This window comes from Fistularia commersonii, chromosome 19 (assembly GCF_037954325.1).
Source record: "Fistularia commersonii isolate RoL2024-O1a breed Wild chromosome 19, RoL_Fcom_v1.0, whole genome shotgun sequence".
Taxonomy (NCBI): domain Eukaryota; kingdom Metazoa; phylum Chordata; class Actinopteri; order Syngnathiformes; family Fistulariidae; genus Fistularia; species Fistularia commersonii.
In genome coordinates, this window is record NC_141302.1 from 11,293,639 (window position 1) to 11,312,363 (window position 18,725).

Consider the following 18,725-nt stretch of genomic DNA (forward strand, 5'->3'; position numbering starts at 1 on the left):
TGTGTGGGCCAACAAGGTATCGTGTCAATTGCACAAAATTGCAGTTTAATTTTTTTTTGGCATTTTATTTCAACTTAAAAGATATGAATGCTCATATAATGTACCAACATTTTTTGTAAGTAATCATCCATACAAAATTAAACAAAAGGGGAAAAAAAGGAGTTTCTAATTTCAATATTGATTGAAAATAATAAAATTAAAATAGGCCAAATATTAATTTAAAATAATTTAAATAAATTATATCCTCTATTGTAGGTCGCTTTGGATAAAAGCATCTGCCAAATGCAATGTAATGTAATGTAATGTAAAATATTGATTGATTAACATATTCAAAGAAAGTAGTTTGGCGGGCTGGATAAAAAAGCAAAACGGGCCGGATGGGGCCCACGGGCCATAAAATGCCCAGGTCTGATTTATGAGATGTAAAGTATCTGTTTAAACCATATAAGCACACAGTGTTGAGACTCAAGATGGTTTTTAAAACATTTTTTAAACACATTCAGTAGGGAGTAACAGTACACAGTAAACATATGTTTGGTAGGACAACTACAACTACAAGTGACCTCCAACAGTCCAAACACGTGTAGAAGGTCAATTGCCCAGATGTGGGAATGAGAGAATGAATGGTTGTGTGTCTCCATATTATCACCTACAAAAATAATTGATAAAAATGTTGTTTCTTGTGCCAAATCAACTCCTTATTCAACATATGGCTCAGTTGTTTTTTCTGAAAAACTTGAAAAAATGACTTGGGTGATCATTTTAAGAAGGCGACCATATGACATGTGAATGACATCAAAAACACGCAGTAGGTTAATTGGAGATCCTAAATTGCCCAGATGTGCAAGTGACAGAATGAATACTTGTGTTTCCCTGCTGTGTGAATGACAGTGAATTGCTGTGCAGGACTGTCTCAGAAAAATTAGAATATTGTGATAAAGTTCTTTATCTTCTGTAATGCAATTACAAAAACAAAAATGTCATACACTCTGGATTCATTACAAATCAACTGAAATATTGCAAGTCTTTTATTATTTTAGTATTGCTGATCATGGCTTACATCTTAAGAACTCAAAAATCCTATCTCAAAATATTAGAATATCATGAAAAAGTTTTTTTTTTAAATATATTCTAATTTTCTGAGACAGTCCTGTACGTCTCAATAAATCAATGTATGTTGCTAAATTTGGCCCAGTGATCAACTGGTTAAGAGGCACCGGTGAACCCTTCCTATCAACCTGTGATGCTCATTAGGTGACCCTTATAAAGTGAAATGAATGAATGAACGAATGAATGCTTGTAGTAATTGAGGCCTTATGTCAATAATTATTGTTCTTCCAAGGGATTCCTAATTCATCATCCATGCAATTTTTTGTTCTGCTCACAAACTGACCCTTCCCTTTCTCTTGCTGATGAACCTATCTGCTCCTCATTAAATCCTGACATTCTTCTTGGTTCGTAATAACCTTATTATTACTTCTGACATTTCCTTGTCTTCTGATTTGCAGAATAAAATAATAGGCTGTGGGCAAAAAAACAAAAATAGGGAAAAAAAGCGAGACATTACATAAAGGACCTAATTTTTTCATGAAGGTGAAAAAAGTATCTTGCATCTGGTGATCATCTCATATCCTGGTTATAAAAGTTTCACTTCATTAAGGAAAAAGAGTGCAAAAAGTCGGTGATTGAACCCATGAACTCATCCGTGTAAGATGCAATTTGTTTGATAATTGTTATCGTTGTCATTATTAGGCTTTATTTTAAAACTTGAGGGGGAATTTGACCCAATTTGGTTCTTTGCCGGGTGTTTCATCAGCGCAGGCTGTCAGTCAGAGCAAAACGGCAAATCAATCGTCAGGAACATTCATTCTGTCTCTAACCGCCTTGTGTGTGTTTATTATTATTATTATTGTGGCAAATAATCAAAATGTGTTTTGACATAATGACACAAATTTGTTCTTATTTGTGATTACGCTGCTTTATAACAATTCACTGAGTCTGAAACCACTCACTACATTGAAAAAGTAAATAATATGTCTGCTTCCCTCTGATTGCATGGTGAGCACCATTATACCCTATATAAAAGTATCCCATAATGCCTTGCTTGTACATCCGTCTCTCTCCAAGCAGCACACAGCATCTGATGATGGGGAAACATGTTAAAGTCGCGGATGGAAAACACGTTATGTATGTGAATGCAGCATAATTATTTGCTGGTACATAATTCACAGCTGGTACCTGAATGTATCGCCCCCACATCTGTCTCCTATTCCAAGGCCTGAATAAGGGATTTGGGACACAGTCGTAATTCCCATACGACTCGACAGTTTATTTTGGGACTGTCATAGTGTTTACTCATTAGATAATAACCAGGACGTTTCGCTGCAACAACGTCGTCAGTGGATTCTAAAAAAAAAAAATTAGCTAAATTTCGGGCCAAATGTGTGCAACGCTTCAAAATGTACACAAAAATGAATACATTTTGGGAGCTGTGCGTTTAAACAGGAGTACTAATTATGAATCGTCTTGTCGTAGGCGTTCGTTCACCCTGATTCTTTGCGGTTTATGAGATGGAACTACACGAGCGAAATTACAAAATCACAGTCAGATGCGTTAGATTGAAATTAACAGTGAAATCTATTCTATCAAGAAATACTGAAACAAGACCTTTTATATAACATCCGAGGATTTAGCATTCCGCTAAACGAGTCGGGACGATCGTTTGAGACTCTGCAAATCCAATATACCCGAGCCTCAATTGCGAGCTATTTTTAATGAGCGCCTGCGTTCCAATAAGAGGCAGATGTTCTTTGTCAGACTGCTGAAATCATTAACAAGCCGCAAATGCATACCCGGTTATTCACGTAATCGAATCCACGATCAACAGCGGACTTGGCGTACCTTGTCTGCGAGGCCAATCACCTGAACGCTGATTCATAGCGCCGACCACCGAATCAGATAATTTGATTGTAATCTCCGATCCCTTCAACAGCGACTGCGCCGAGCTGTAATGAGTCGGCGGCGATTGCATGGATTCCCCGCTGCTTCCCTCCCAGCGAGCGCTGCTTGACATACGGGAGTCTTTTCACTTCACATGACTTTGAGCACACGTGAGGCTGAGGACACTTTTTTTTTTTCTTTTTATCAGTGCTGTTTTTTTAAGAAATAGGGGTGCATCTGCAGGACATAGAGAGATGTATGATCACCGCTCTGAATTCTGCACTACTTCGCGGCCGACGTGCCGAAACTTTCCACTCCCTTCAACAGTAAATGCTTTGACACTGAGGCCTTGAACATTTTCGGCGGCGTGAGAATGTTTGAAATGGGAATACTTCCCATGTGCTCAGGGCCGCGCGGCATGGCACGGATACAAAGCAGACAACGGCGGCGCCGATCGTAGTCGGAAAGGGTGCTAATCTTTATTGTAAACGGTTTAAATGTCTTTGCTCCCGGCAATTGATCTCCCAGTGCCGGAATCAGTGATTACAAGCCCGTGTCTGCTTTAAACGCCTGCCGTGAAATCCACCCAACACGAACATCACTGCTCATATTTGGCCTCCTTTTAACCGATGATGACTGCGCTCCGTCCTTTTTTTATTAACGACAGCTGGCTGAAGATCACAACAAGCTATCAGGAGAAGCTTAGTGGGTCAGAGGTCAGATTTAATTGTTAGGAAAGGAGCGACCTCAATCTCCAAGGACACAGATTTAATTCAGTGGGTGATCAACAGATCGGGAAACTCATTGGATGGCCTCCTTTGTTCGGCAGGAGATAAGAAATGGAGATGCTGGGGATTGAACCCAGGACCTCATACATGCGAAGCATGCGCTCTACCACTGAGCTACATCCCCACTTTGAAAAAAATAGAAAAATCACTTTGCAATCTTTACGTTTATCTTGTAACACAGTCCATAGGTCCCAGTGCATTTGCTCAGCTATTAAAGCCTGCAAAGGGTGCCACTTTGTAAATCATTGTAACCTGTGATTCATCTTCATCTTATTTTTTAATTTGCTCATTTTTGCTTTCAAAAACTCTCAAAGTTGAAGTTAGGTCATCTTGAAGTGTAGATGCTAGGGATCGACTTGCCCTACCACTGAGCGCCGTCTCCTCCTGTTGGCCCTACCTCATTTTGAAAACTGTACTGAAATGACTCCGGACATGATTATTTTATGACAGGGTTGTAAAACAAACATTATGCTTGTTGTCCCCTCTGGTGTTTTATTAAAGACTGAATCAAGTAAGAGATCAGACCAGACGACTACATGTGCCTCCCTGCATGAAACATTTACCACAAAATATGGAACAGTGTTCGCTAGATCTGGTCCGGTGCCCAGTTTTATGCGACTAGGTTCCGACTTAATGGAAGGAAATGACAGCGACCAGTATAAGAGCAGTATATAATTCTCTCCATGATGTGGAAAAGAGTGTTTTTACTGTCTTACAAACCCTGATAAGTATATTGCGCATAAAAGGAAAGGAGATAACGATTCCCCACAATACACCCTGGCAGTTCATGAACTTTGCAGGTTTCGCAGCTCATATCACTTTCCAGCTTGGTCGTGTTTACTGGTTAGGCCAATGCAGCCACAAAACCCAAAGGAACAAGATTGAAAGCAAACCTTCTTAACAATGTCAATATTTGGTTTCAGCTTGTTTTGCTAATGTCTTCGACATAGCCTGGGACATCTGCGGGTTACATTCTAGCCTTGTGAGCTACGTTTGGAGTCAGTGTTTGGTACGTTATAGTTCCACCACATCTGTAACATTGCCATCATGCTAGTATACACTGGTCTGCATCGACTTAAATCTTCTCTTGGTATCATGTTGGTCCTTAGAGTTCTTTTATTTAGCATATGTTTTATTATTTCAGCTACCAATATGTAACCATTTACATTGGTGTTAGTAGCCCCTCTGTCTTTCTGTCCTCCTAGCCCACTTGGTTGACTGAAATGGGCCTAGGTGGAGCTGGAAGTCGTCCGAGCTTTCTGCCTGGAAAAAGGCAGCCTCCTCGCCTCTCTTGCCAAGTGCTTGCTCATGTGGGGAAGTTGTGGCCCTATAAATTTTAAAGACTACAGTCATCAGACAACTGTGTTGTGATTTGGCACTATATAAAAAATCCAATCTTCCTTATAGCTTTCCTGGACCTCATAACATTGAAAGGCTCAGAATTCTCAATCAATCGAACATAGTGGCCCCAAAGTACCTCACCATGATAAGATGTCGTCACTATGTTCCTGAACGAAGGATCTTCATACTTGCAGGAACTGTCCCTCTCAACTTCACCCCCTTTATGACGTAGAGTGCAAATGAGCCTCTATTTGTCATCATAATGCCCTTTAAAATATTCATGATGAGAATCACAGTTTTTGGCGCTCTGGGCTAATAAATCAAATAATTTTTAAAAGTATGTCATGTAAGTCTGCATAGTCAGCCATGGCAGATGCAAACAAAAAAAGCACCTCAGACTGATCTGATACATCCTTGCTCCCATGGGGAACCCCTGTCTGCTTAATCTAAGAGTTTCACTACTTTTTCAATTCCATTATTTTACCTTCAGTGATGGGAAATATGTGTTTAAGAATTAAGATTCTCCAAACCATTGAGGTGTGTATTCTACCAGCGGCTGATCCGGCTCATTCTGCAGAAAAGAGTACTTGCAAATTCAATTACTTTTAAAGAGCCGATGTATCAGTAATGACATTTTCTGCTAAATAGTAGCTCATATGAAATGCGCAGAGTAGGAAAGGCACTATAGGATACTATAGGATTTATAGGACTGTTTTCTTTGTATCACAGTAACACTTGGGAAGCATGTGATGATGGCTCCATGGTTGGACCTGGAAAAGGAGACCTCTCCTCCTGGGTGGTCCCACTCTGTGTTGCCAAGCCCCCACCCCACCACAAACCTTGGCCGCGACCCCTTCCTCAGTGCCCACACTGTATTTTTAGCAAACCGTGGCTGAAAGAATCCACATAAAGAATAGAAATTATACCCAGAACAAAACCCCAGTCTGGGGTTGTACCGAAAACTGACACGGACGGAGAAACGAAGTCTACTCGTCAAAACCGCACACTTCGTCCACCCAACCGCTGTCTGTCCAAACATCCTGTGCCGCTCCAACACGGCGCTTCCCGTGTCCTTGCCTGATTGGTCGCGTGACCACAGTTTACTTGTCAGGAAAGTGCAAACATCACATCGAAGCATTTTCTCTGAATAGAAGGAAAGCTGATCGCCGCTGGAGAGAAACGTGCTGTTATGGTAAAGCCACCCTACAAACCACGGACCAGTCATGCCAAACAAAAATATACAGCTGATCAGCGACTCTCATTTTTGGATATTTGGGAGGAGCACAGCCTCGATGGACGGTTCCTGTCAGGATAGCTGCGGTGCTTCAGTCCTTCACCCACAACACTCCAATTTTCAGAAAGAAACAGGCATGCAGGATTGTCTGTGGAGGTTCTCAGTCATCCAGGTCATGCCACATCTCCAATACAGAAGCTTAGCAAATCTGACTCAAGGTCTCAGCAGCACTCTCCAGTGCCAAAACACCCCCGTTCAACCTGACAACTGCAAAGAATGCTCCTCACTCCAGAGAAAAAGGATTACCAAGCCAAGATGGACAATCTCCTTGGGGACACAACAGCGTATGAAACTCTGAAACGGGACCCGACCAACACGTCCAACACATACAAGACGAAAGTGGTCAACTGTTTACAGCATCTAGCAAAGGATGTGGCCATAGACAAACCACTTTATTATTAACTGTACCCAGGAGAAACCATGCCCTGTATTTACAGACTCCCAAAGATTCATAAGGAGGGAACTTGTCTCAAACCCATCCTCCGCCGCATCAACTCCGTCAAATACAACATCGGTAAACACACGGCAAAGATTTTGTCACCTTTGGTTGGAAACACCACCAAAGGTTTTCCAGAATTCACAGGACTTTGCCAGTAAGGTCAAGCAGATCAGGCTGGACCAGGATGAACCTATGGTGTTGTACAATGTAACCTCACTGTCCACACGTATCCCCACATCGGATGCACTCACAGCAGTGAGGGAACGCCTTGTTAGGGACAACACATTAATAAACAGAACAAAACGCACCACGAATCACATCTGCACCCCACTGGGCCTTTGTCTACAAACTACCTATCTTCAGTTCAACAGTGATTTCTATTGGCAAAAAACATGGATGCGCCATGCGCTTGCCCGTATTCCCCACCTTGGCAAACTTATACATGGAGAAGGTTGAGAGCAAGGCTCTTGCTTCGTGTTGGGGAACACTGCCAAGCCACCGGTTCAGGAAAGTAGACCACACATATAATGTCATATTTGGATCAATACCAAGACGGATTTGTACACATAGACCAGGCCCATCTGCATCCTCCAAACAACTGGGAACCACCAGAACCAGCCCTTAGTAACTTTCACATGAGCCTCAGTTCATGTGATCCAACAGATGAAACCTGTTGGATCATTTGTTTAGTTTTACTTTTTCACATCCTAATCCAGGTAATCCCGGAAAAGTTGTTCTTTTGTTCCGACGAATGACACCTCCATTTGCATAAAACTCCCCTTAGACCTCATTTCTGCAACTCACCAACTCTTACATTTACATCACAAGCCACCATAACATGGACCCGCCCAAAACCTTGCCAGTTATATTTGGAAACTCTCCACTCCAAGAAATTCATATTCACTTGCCACAACAAGAAGATGATAACGAGAAGACATACAGGATTTATACATGGTGATGTTAGTGTCAGCGGAGTTAGGCTCCTTTATGGTCACACTATGTACGCAAATAGGTGCTGTAGAACCTCGGCTTAGAAATTTAATTTGTTTTTTGACTGTGAACCGAATCAGTTTTTCCCATTGAAATCAATGTAAAACCGTTTCATGTGTTCTCCAGCCCCCAAAACATACTGCTCTCTCTTACTATTAACCCTTCTCACCTGTACAGCACTTTAATTGAAGATGCTTTATGGATATATATGATGATGAAGATGATGATGATAATGATTATTATTATTATTTATTATAGATATTGTTAGCTTGTGAGTTACCTTCCAGGGAATTGTATATTGGATTTTTTGCTGCATACTTGTGGGTCTACAGTTTCTCGAGGTGTATTTTTTCATGATATTTTGGTGTCCTTGAGCAGCCCTTGTATTTGGGAAAGCACACTTTCTGTCAACTTCCTCACAAACTATTGATGCCGTTCCACGGAGCTGGAAAGCCTCTCAAGGCGGGGATTGCTTTATACAGTCAAAATGTCAACTTGAAACGCTCCCGATCAGATATTGTTTTTTCCGCCCGCCCGGTAATGCCGGTGAAATGCTGCAGTGTAAAGAGACAACAAACAAACACTTTCCTCACCGACAACATTTCTTTGGGTTGGATAACATGAACGTTGTGATCAGGCACTTGTGGAATCCATTCCCTGGCATGTAAACAGGCAGGAAACCCCAAGTTAGACACTGTGCAAGCCCCCACCCCCTCCTTGGCACCCCCACATTCACAATCCTGTTTTTCAGATTTGCACGCCGCGGATCACCGGGAAATTTTTTTTTCCTCCCCCCTTTTCTCCTCAGTACTCGTGTATTAATGTCGCACTGAGCGGAGGCGCCCCACTTTGTACCCAGCGCTTGTTTCTTCAATGAGATCACCGCGGGGCAGAGGAGTACAACGCCATGCTTGCCCCGGGCCCCGTCCCGCTCCCCGCCTCTCAGCGGCCCCGCCGGGAGTTAAATGGGATTAAGGGGAAATTTGCTTTGGGTCGAAAACACGAGAACATTGAATTCATCGTGTAGTCAAATGTCAGTCACAGCTCAGTGTGGTGGGTATGTAGGTCAGATGTAAAGAATGCATACCATTAAGGAAATGGCTCACACACCCATAGTGGCACTGATGCTAAGCATCGGGAGCAACTAGCTTCTTCGGCGTCTTCTTGAGGACACTTCCGGAATCAAACGACCAGTCATGGAGGTGAGGTGACTGACCACTCTGCCGCCATGTTGGATCTTGATCGGATTTCTTTCGCTAGATAGATAGATAGATAGATAGATAGATAGATAGATAGATAGATAGATAGATAGATAGATAGACTAGTTTCTACATGTGAAAGTGAAGTTTTCTCCACGTCCAAGCAAATTTTTGGACACCAACGCTCCAGGGGGAAAATGTAGGCCTGTCCTCATGTTGATCGAAGAAAGCGAGTCCGGTTCAGCAGAGAGCTGGTTTTGGCGTCATCTGCTTAATCTGATTGAAGCCAGTGTGGTCGCCATCGTCAGCGATTCAGTCATTAATAGTCCCGTCTGCTGCAGAATAAATCTCGTCACATCACACACGGGGAATTAGGTTGGAAAAACTTATGGTAATTCAATTTTACCTGTCTTCATCGCTGAGGGACGGATGGCGGCTATTTATGCAATGCTTTCTCTTCATGATGGGGGGATGGGCGGTGTTAGTTTGCTGTCACTCAGCCCGTCTGGATTTGACAATGGCGATTTTATTGCCAGTTTATTGTTTTCATTTCCATTTTTATTTTTGCACCACAGTGATACTTTTTATTCTACAGTTTTTAATCATAATATTTGTAAATTAACTACCTCTACTGCAATTTCCACTCTCTGCTGTGCAAATTGAAATTTCCCCATCATGAGATGATTAAAAGGCACATTCTATTCTATTCTATTCTATTCTATTCTATTCTATTCTATTCTATTCTATTCTACTCAATGTCATCACCTCTATAAGTGCATTCCCTCCATTAATGAGCATATGAGCTCACTGTCATTAGGCTGTCCGTCAAGGTTACACAGAACTACCTGTTCTCAGTCAGGAAGAATACAACAAATGGATTTTGCCCTAATCTGGACACTTCCAGTAATTGGACAGTGACTATTTCAGGAGTCTCAGTGGAATGGCTGCACTAACATTTATTTCTGGTATTTTCCCTGTAATTACACTGGGCTGTTTAATTGGGATATGTGTGTGTATGTGTGTGTCCATGTGACGAGAAGGTCAATGGAATGTTTCTATTTGCAAAATCCGCTCACAGCTCGGGTGGTGGACGGCACTGATAGCCCTCCCGCCGCAAACACAGAATTTAGGTTGCTTACTCCAAAATCGCCTTTTCAGATGATTTAACAATGCTCAGCTTGTTAAACTGGTATGTTTTAATCTCTGAGTTTGAGAGCAGTTACCTGCTGATTATAATATCAGGGGTGGTTTCTCTCAAATGAACAGGATGATATATTGTAATGAAAAGGAGTGAAACCAGTTTTACTATACAGCATTACTGTTAGGAGATAGAAAGTGGCTGCATCCAAGGTTAAGATATGGAGATGCCGGGGATTGAACCCGGGGCCTCATACATGCGAAGCATGCGCTCTACCACTGAGCTACATCCCCTTAAAAAAACAATTCTAAACATCATTTGAATCTGTGAGTTAATGCAAGGACTCCCCATTAACAGCTCACAGCACCCCTTGGTGCAGAATAAGCAGTTAAGACAATGGACAAATGCAAAAACCCCTATATTGTCCTTTGTTTCTTTTCGAAACACCTGTTTATCTTATCTAAGGGCTGAATCAATTGCCTCTCATTCTTACTTTCTTCAGGAACTTCACTCTTTAAGCTCATCTCGATAATTGCACATTACACATTGTGCTTCCGCCTCACAACAGGTCCCTGGTTGCATGTTTTGCATGACATATTTCTTTATTTGTCCTGCATGCTTCTAACCTGGGCGGTATGATTACAAAGTAGTTGTAAGGTCCGGGGTACAGTTCCAGTTCCCTTCTGCGTGGACCCTCCATGTTCCCCCTGTGTTTGCTTGAATTTCCTTTGCCTTCTCTGGTTTTCCTCCTACAGTCCAAAAACAAGCAGGAGGTTTGATGGAGACCCAAAATTACCTTGATGTGTGAATAAGAGGGAGAATACTTGTACATCTTTATATGATGTGTGACTGAGTGAATGAATGGTTGTACGTCCCTAAATGTGTAGCTAAATGGACTGGCAACTCACTTCTTGCCCAGTGATAGTTGAGATAGGCTCCAACCCCAGCGAACCTCAGTACAGGATAAGGGGCTGTCGACGGATGGACGGATGGTATAGATAATGGATGAATGAATGAATGCTCTTCTTCCTTTCCTTTTTGCCTTTCCCTTCAGGGGTCACCACAGCAAATCAACCTTCTCCATCTAACCCTATTCCCTGTATCCTCCTTTCTCACACCAACTACCTTCATATCCTCTCTCATTACATCCATATATCTTCTCTTTGGTCTTCCTCTAGACCTCCCGCCTGGCAGCTTCAATGCCAGCATCTGTCTATCAATGTATTCACTATCCCTCTTCAGCACATGTCTGAACCATCTCAGTCTGGCGTCTCTGACCTTCTCTCCAAAATATTTAACATCTGCTGTCTGTCCGATGGACTCATTCCTGATCCTCTTCATCCTGGTCACTTCCAAAGAGAACCTTAGCGTCTTCATCTCTGCAACCTCCAGCTCTGCTTCCTGTCTTTCTCTCCAAACCATACAGCATTGCTGGTCTAACAACTGTTTTGTATATCTTTCCTTTCATTCCTTTCATATTTTCTATTGCATAGTACCCCTGACACTTTTCTCCACCCATTCCAACCTGCTTGAACCCGTTTCTTACATCTTTCTGACCCTAAGTACTTGAAATCCTTCAACTTCTTAATCTCCCCTCCTTGTAGTCTCAGCGTTTTAACTGCGTTTCTCTCATTCATACAAATATATTCTGTCTTGCTGCGACTAACCTTCATTCCTCTCCTTTTCAGAGCATACCTCCACCTCTCAAGATTATCCGCAACCTGTTCCATGCGCTCACTACAGATCAAAATGTCGTATGCAAATATCATGGTCCATGGAGATTCCTGTCTGACCTCATCTGTCAGCCTGTCCATCACCACTGCAAACAGGAAGGGGCTCAGAGCCGATCCCTGATAAAGTCCCACCTCCACCTTGAGCTTCTCTGTTACACCTACAGTACATCTCACCAATGTCTCACAGCGAGCATACATGTCCTGCATCAGTCTATCATACTTCTCTGCCAGTCTTCCTCCTACAATACCAGAGTTCCTCTCTCAGCACCCTGTCATATGCTTTTCCTAGGTCTACAAAAGCGCAATGCAGCTCCCTCTGACCTTCTCTGTGCTTCTCTATTAGCATTCCCAAAGCATATACTGCATCTGTAGTACTCTTTCTAGGCATGAACCCATACTGCTGCTCACAAATGCTGACTTCTGCTCTCAGTCTAGTTTCCATTACTCTTTCCCATAACTTCACTGTATGGCTCATCAACTTTATCCCTCTGTAGTTACCGCCGCTTGATGAGCATATTTGGTTTTGGCACAAGTTTTACGCTAGATGCTCTTCCTGACGGAACTGTCTGCATTCAACTGGGCTTGGGACCGGTTCAGGGAGACACTAGCCTGGACCCCCTCTGAGGAATTGGATGAATGAATGAATGAATAATTGCTGCTTCTTGGCAAAATCTAATTCATTGTTAGTTCAATTCAGCAGTTGTGTTGGCTATTTACCTGCTTTTGCAGCCAAACATCCATCACATTTCCCTGCTTCATGCTGCAAGAGGGGCTTCCCAGGAGCTGAATCACAGATCTGAATTCAATTTGAATTGTTTTGATAATTATCTGACAGATCCTGCTAATCTCAGCTGAAGGACAGACATATGGAGATGCTGGGGATTGAGCCCGGCTCTACCACAGAGCTACATCACCACAAGCAACATGCAACTACCAACCAAGGCGTCTGCGACACCCTTTTTGTGTTTCTCAAATTGTCATGCAGGATGTTCTGTGGTATCAATCAGAACATCTGAGGCCAATCAACTGCGGCAAATCACTGTTTGCTGACTTGTATAAAAAGGTGAACACAACCATTCAAGGTGGCGGCTGATGTGCAGCACGCCAGGGGGGAGCGCTGCGTCCTACTATGTGGGTGGCTAAGGCTAATACTGTGTGGTTTGTGAGCCCAACTACTGTGTGGGCGTGGAAGCTAAATATTGTGGGGTGTTGGAGTTGCTGACTCTGATGTATTTATGTTTTCCACCGGTTTCGGGTATTGAGGATTTTGTTCCTCTTTGTTGCTCTACCTTCAGACTCCTATGTAGTGGGTTGTTCTCTCTCTTTGTGTTTTATTGCTTTCGTAAATTTGACCAGCAGCCAACCTGCCCCACTTATAGTTGTAACTCTGCACCTTCTTTTCCAGACTTCCATCATAAACAGTTTTATCAAATAGCAATTACATCTATCTAAATCCCCACTCTAAGCCAGGATGTAACACATGTGAATAGCTATATGTCTCTATGATGCCCTGTGATTGACTGGCTTGCCCAATGAATGCATGGATAGACTCCAGTCCCCCAGTGTGCAGGATAAACGGGAAGGGCAACAAATGAATAAATGAATGTTTACTAATTCATCAATGTTTGGCTTGAACCAATCTAGTATATTTGGGAAACAGATGTTTACACTCAGGGACATGTTGGTTGTGGCCCGAACGACAACAACAACACACTTACTGGCTATTGGTGTGGAACGGAACTCAGTCAGACGTTATAACTTGTCCACTTCTCCTTGGTCACCTGGGTTTATGGAGCGTTTCTGACCTCCTGTCCAAATCCTTGCAAACCTCAGCCATCAATGAAACAGCAGAATCAATTATTTGGGGATTAGAGGTAAAGGGTTTGAGCTGTTTGTTCCATTTCCTCCTCGGCAGAGGTGAGCGCTGGGGGTAAATCAGTTACCCACTTCTCCGGCTGGGGTGGGGGGCTGAACCCACAACCCCCCCGTTTGTAATCTCTTTTTAGCCGGACCCTGAGCATTAAATGCCCAGGGTACAAAACAGGATTTCTAAATAGTTGTTTTTATGCATTCCAATTTTTCAGATAAGTGGGGAAAAACGAGCGAAGGGAAAATGCGGCCGCAAACAGAGTGGAATGCATAACGTGTGTGTGTGTGTGTGTGTGGGGTGATAAGGGCAAAAGAGTACACCGTTTTGGGAAATGAAAGTTGTCGTCTAAATATATGCGTATGACCCTGTGCGCGCCATAGGCACATAAATCCACTGTCTCTCCTGACCCTTCCATTCACCCCCCTCAAGCCCCCAAACACACTCACAGAGGCCGAGATACCAAATCCTGAAAACAAGAGCCATGTCATTGATTAAGCTAGCTCGATCAGGACGAAAGCGTCTGATCTCGTTACATAAATGTGATATCACGCCTTTGGCCAAATTTGAAATGACCCTTTATTGTATTTATACCAAAAAGAGAAATGCACCTCTTTACGCGCATGGGTGATTTTTTTTTTTCCTGAAGGCTTCAACACACATTTTGATGTATAAAATCTGTGCTGTATGGCAGCTCCCACAAAACAAAGCTCCGGAGTTAATTTCGTCACAAAGCAGCCTTTTCTTTTCCCCTTTTTTTTTCCCCCTGTCGCTATCAGACAAGTCGGCAATAAGAGACCTTTATGCAATAATAGTCACATAAGGGACCACACTGTTTTCCGCTCATGAAAGGCCGTCTGTGTGCGCATGACGAGAGGAGCGTACCCATGCACTTGCTGCAGATTCCATGTATTTTTCGCTGATGCAGAATTCAACTGATAATCCTTCATTTCAATCCGCTGCCCCTCTGTTGGAGGTGATGTCCAAGGTCAATGCTACATGCATACTTGTGCCTGCATGTGTGTGTGTTCTAGGCCTATGGCTGAGCAAGGGGGCTGCTCATTTGCTGATTCCATGCCCCTTAATCACGTTTGCTGCAGGTGGCGGTTTCCTGACTGGTGGTCCCAAACGCATCATCACCCTCCCAACACACACATACACATCCAAACACACATGTTACACCTGAGGCCCGAATTGAGATGTTCAGAATATGTGTGACCCCACGCATATGAACTGTACGCACTGACAGGCCCGGCATAGAGAGGCGCACACACACACACACACACACAATCATACATACAAACGCACACATTAGCCAAAGGAGTGCGAGGTCACGGACTGCATCTCCTTTACGTCAGGGTGTGAATATTAATGTGCGGGGACAGATCAGCAGCCGTGGCAATCCCTTTAAGGCTGCCATACTCGCTGCTCGCCGCTTTTAGGTAATTTATGCCAATCTACGCGCCTCATTTATGCAAATGAGCATTTCAAATTCAGTAGACCCCCACGCTGAGATACCTGCGCCCAGCGGGGCGAGGATCAGAGATGAAGACGTCCATTGTGGCGGCGATCGACATCGGCTCATTCAAAAGTCATCGGCGGAGAAAAAAAGTCACGCACAGTTTGAGAGTAATCAGGCTCAATTAGAGACGGCGCCGTTCACTTCTTGGCTCTATTTGGCTTTTCACTATCGGGCCCGCCTCACCCCTGACCCCTGTCCTCCTCTGCCGGCTTCGTCGTCGTTGAGCAAATCCTTTAATCCAGGCTCTTCTGCGACCCCTCCCTTTTGTCCCAGACTCAGGGGGTGAATGTTTGCACCCTCCCTCATTGCCCCGTGAAATCTCCCCCCCCCCTGCGTCGTCAGCCTCCTCCCGGGAGAGAGAGAGAGAGAGAGAGAAAAAAGAGAGGGAGTTAATATTGTCAGGGGGGCGCGGGTGTCTTTCTGCTACATCAGCCGAAAGGGAAAAATAAATGAATCCAGCAAACGCAGACTTTTCAAACTTTTCTCAGTCGCAGAATTTTATTTTGAAGGTCTGCACGAATGAATGCCGCGCCACGGAAAACAACTTCTCAGTGGATTATCGCCGCTGACCTCACAACTACTGTTTAATCATCTTTACTTTAAAGACCCCCTCCCACACACACACACACACATACACACACACACACAAAGCCCCTAATGATTGACAGGTGGATTAAAGAACTTAAGGCTTCAAGAATAGAATTATAAAAAAAGATGAAACATGAAAGTCCCACAACAGGTAATGCAAAGTGATGCAACAACATTTTAAAGTGCTCATTATTGGAACATCCGCATCCGCATGAGGTCCATGGTTCGATTCGGATAGGGGACCTCTCTGTGTGGAGTCTTCATGTTCTCCTCCCGTATCTGTGTGGATTTCCCCCAGGTTCTCCGGTTTCCTACCACAGTCTGAAAACACGCAGGAGCTTCATCGGAGACAAATGAAAGAGTGAATGGTTGTGTGTCTCTTACAAGTGCATGAGGGAGTGAATCATAGGTCTCTATATGCTACACTTTTTCACTCCCAAGCCTGCGTCACGTACCGACGCATTGGACACACCTTTTTTTGGCATTTTTCAAAGCACCTGGAGCGTCTATTCTCTGCTGCAGCGTCGGTGGAGGAACGCAATTTCTCATTTTGAAGAGAAAGATGTGTAAAATTCAAACTGCTATTATTTTGTTTAGCTTTTGATATAGATACTGATGTTGATGATGAGAAAGGTGTGCGTTGGTATGTGACGCCGGCGCAAAATTCTACATTCGTCATGCTATTGACGCACTGAGATGATAATGTGTTCCAATATGATGTGAATAACAGTGAATGGCTGTGTATCTCTATGATGTGGGAATGACAGGGTGAATGTTACATGCTTGAATGAATGAGACACCTGCAGCTGAAGATAGGTACCTCAAGATCCACATGATCATTATTCATTATCCTTGTTGAAATCTTCTCTTGGCTTCCTCATTTCACAACTAAAGAAGCGTCTCGGATGAGGGGGGAAACGTCGTCATGTGAAGAAGTCCAGATGCCGCGACAAGATTTCGACAAGAATTCACCATGATCTGGATCACTGAGAACCTCCAAAGACATTATTTATTATCGTTATTTGTTATTTCTCATGCATCGGAATCCCCTTCCATTGAAACATTTATATATACATTTAAAAATCGATATCGCCCTTATAGTTCAAGTCCTCATATCATGTTTTACTGTAGCCAAGTGCTTTGAGTAATCATTTAAAAAAAAAGATGTTTTTAAAGCTGAGAAAAAAATAACCCAGCAAAATCTTCTGGGAAATAATTGATTGACAGGTGTTACACTCAATTTTCCCATCAATTCCCATTAACAAGTCGTGTCATTTTCGATAAAAAAAATCGCGCTTACACCTGTTGGCCGTGACGTCACCCATACCTGTTGTGCGTGGGGGGTGGGGCGGGGCGTGGGAGGAGCGGGGGGGGGAGGGGTGGTAGGCTGGCTTGTCCTCAGCCTTCAGACGCGCTATCTCCGCGTCCCAAGCCGCTGCGCGCACCGTGGGTCTCCTCCCCGTCGTCTTCGTCGTCTTAGTCCGCGGAATTCGGAACCCGGAGGTTTGCAATAATTTATTTGCAAGCATATCCGAGGAGGAGAAGGAGAGAAAGAGGAGGAGGAAGAGGAAAAAGAAGGTCCGTTTCCCGCAGCAGCAACCGGGAAATCGAGCGCCGTGGGGCTGCGGATGATCTCCGCCCGGAGAAAGACGCCACTTTGGATTACTTTGCATCCACTTTTGGAACCGAACCGTTCCGGTGGACGTCGCTGATATCACGCACGCTCTCGTGCTCGGCCTGCACCGGATGATAACCCGCGCCGTGCTTGCGCCCAGCGAATCCACGCACTCCGGCGCGCTTTGTGCAGCCTCGTAGCCCCAACCCCCTTACTGGAGCACCGCGTCTGTACGCGGGTAAAAAAAAAATAACCGGCGTCATCTCCGACGGGGGACTTTCTGCGTTTTGAACTTCGAAGGGGGTGCAGACCCCCTCCTTCTAACCTCCACGGGGATCGTTCAAATCCCGCGATCCGCCTCGACTTTGGAACCGGGACGATGAAGACTCCAGCCGGGGCGATGATCTTCCTCATCCCGGTGTGTCTCCTGCTCACCGGAGGCTCCCGGGCAGTGAGCGTGAGCGGGCTGAGAGGTAAGAGCAATAACTTCTTCCCCCTTTTTATGTTTTTTTTTAATTTTTTTATCTTCATTTTTAAATCTGTTTTGTATTTTGCAAAGAAAAGAGGAGATCCCATATTGTGCGACCGCCATGATAAACAGGAGGATGATGATGATAACAACACCTGACCTGCAGCTCAGATGGAGTTTGCAAGTTTAACACAATATAAACCCACTTAAAGTTCCTTAGAGCGATGTTTCTCATTATACGCGGGTGTGTGCGTGTGCGTGCATGTTTGTGTGTGTGTTTGGCGTGCGTTTTTACGCACACGGGGGCGCAGAGCCAGAGCGCTGCCTCCCGCTTTTTATTGCGGCGTGATAAATGGCTACGCTGGCGAGGCATTCAGGTGCCGGACCCACAACAAGTGCGCGACTTGGACCGGAGCACCGCGCCGCGGGCTCGTACGAGCACGTTGACTCCTTTTTTTTTTTTTTTTAAAGGGACCCGACATGCACCCGCCGCAGGGAGTTGTCTCTTCATTTGGCCTCCCCTGGGGAGGCGAAGAGGGGTCAGGAGTCAGGAGGTGACCCCTGCATGCAGGGATAATCACGAAACTCCCTTTTCCAGCGGTGGCCCTGTACCTCAAACGCATCACCTTGAATAATAACTCAAAACTGTTTATGCCAGCTGACGTAGAGTCACCTGTCAAGGGGGAGCAACAGGGGGAGACAGATGTGCATATACAGAAGTGAGGATGAGGAGGCCAACTCCATGGCACTCTCTTCCCCCCCTGCCCGTGGCGGGATCAGAGGGGTCAGAGGGGCAAATTTC

The 18,725-nt window shown here is 44.2% G+C and overlaps 1 protein-coding gene and 2 non-coding genes across 3 annotated transcripts in view; 1 reads left to right on the forward strand and 2 right to left on the reverse strand.

Moving 5' to 3' along the window:
• Positions 1–3,780: 3,780 nt before the first annotated feature.
• Positions 3,781–3,852, reverse strand: trnaa-cgc (transfer RNA alanine (anticodon CGC)). Its single transcript has one exon. It is a non-coding gene; the product is annotated as a tRNA-Ala (tRNA).
• Positions 3,853–10,350: 6,498 nt separating this feature from the next.
• On the reverse strand, positions 10,351–10,422 carry trnaa-cgc (transfer RNA alanine (anticodon CGC)). Its single transcript has one exon. It is a non-coding gene; the product is annotated as a tRNA-Ala (tRNA).
• A 6,792-nt stretch (positions 10,423–17,214) lies between these two features.
• sema4f (sema domain, immunoglobulin domain (Ig), transmembrane domain (TM) and short cytoplasmic domain, (semaphorin) 4F) overlaps positions 17,215–18,725 on the forward strand; it is a 51,960-nt gene continuing 50,449 nt past the window's right edge. Inside the window, exon 1 of the mRNA XM_086165238.1 lies at positions 17,215–17,927. Within this exon, the coding sequence (XP_086021364.1) occupies positions 17,834–17,927 (94 nt within the window). The 5' untranslated portion in view covers positions 17,215–17,833. The remainder of the gene's footprint in view (positions 17,928–18,725) is intronic.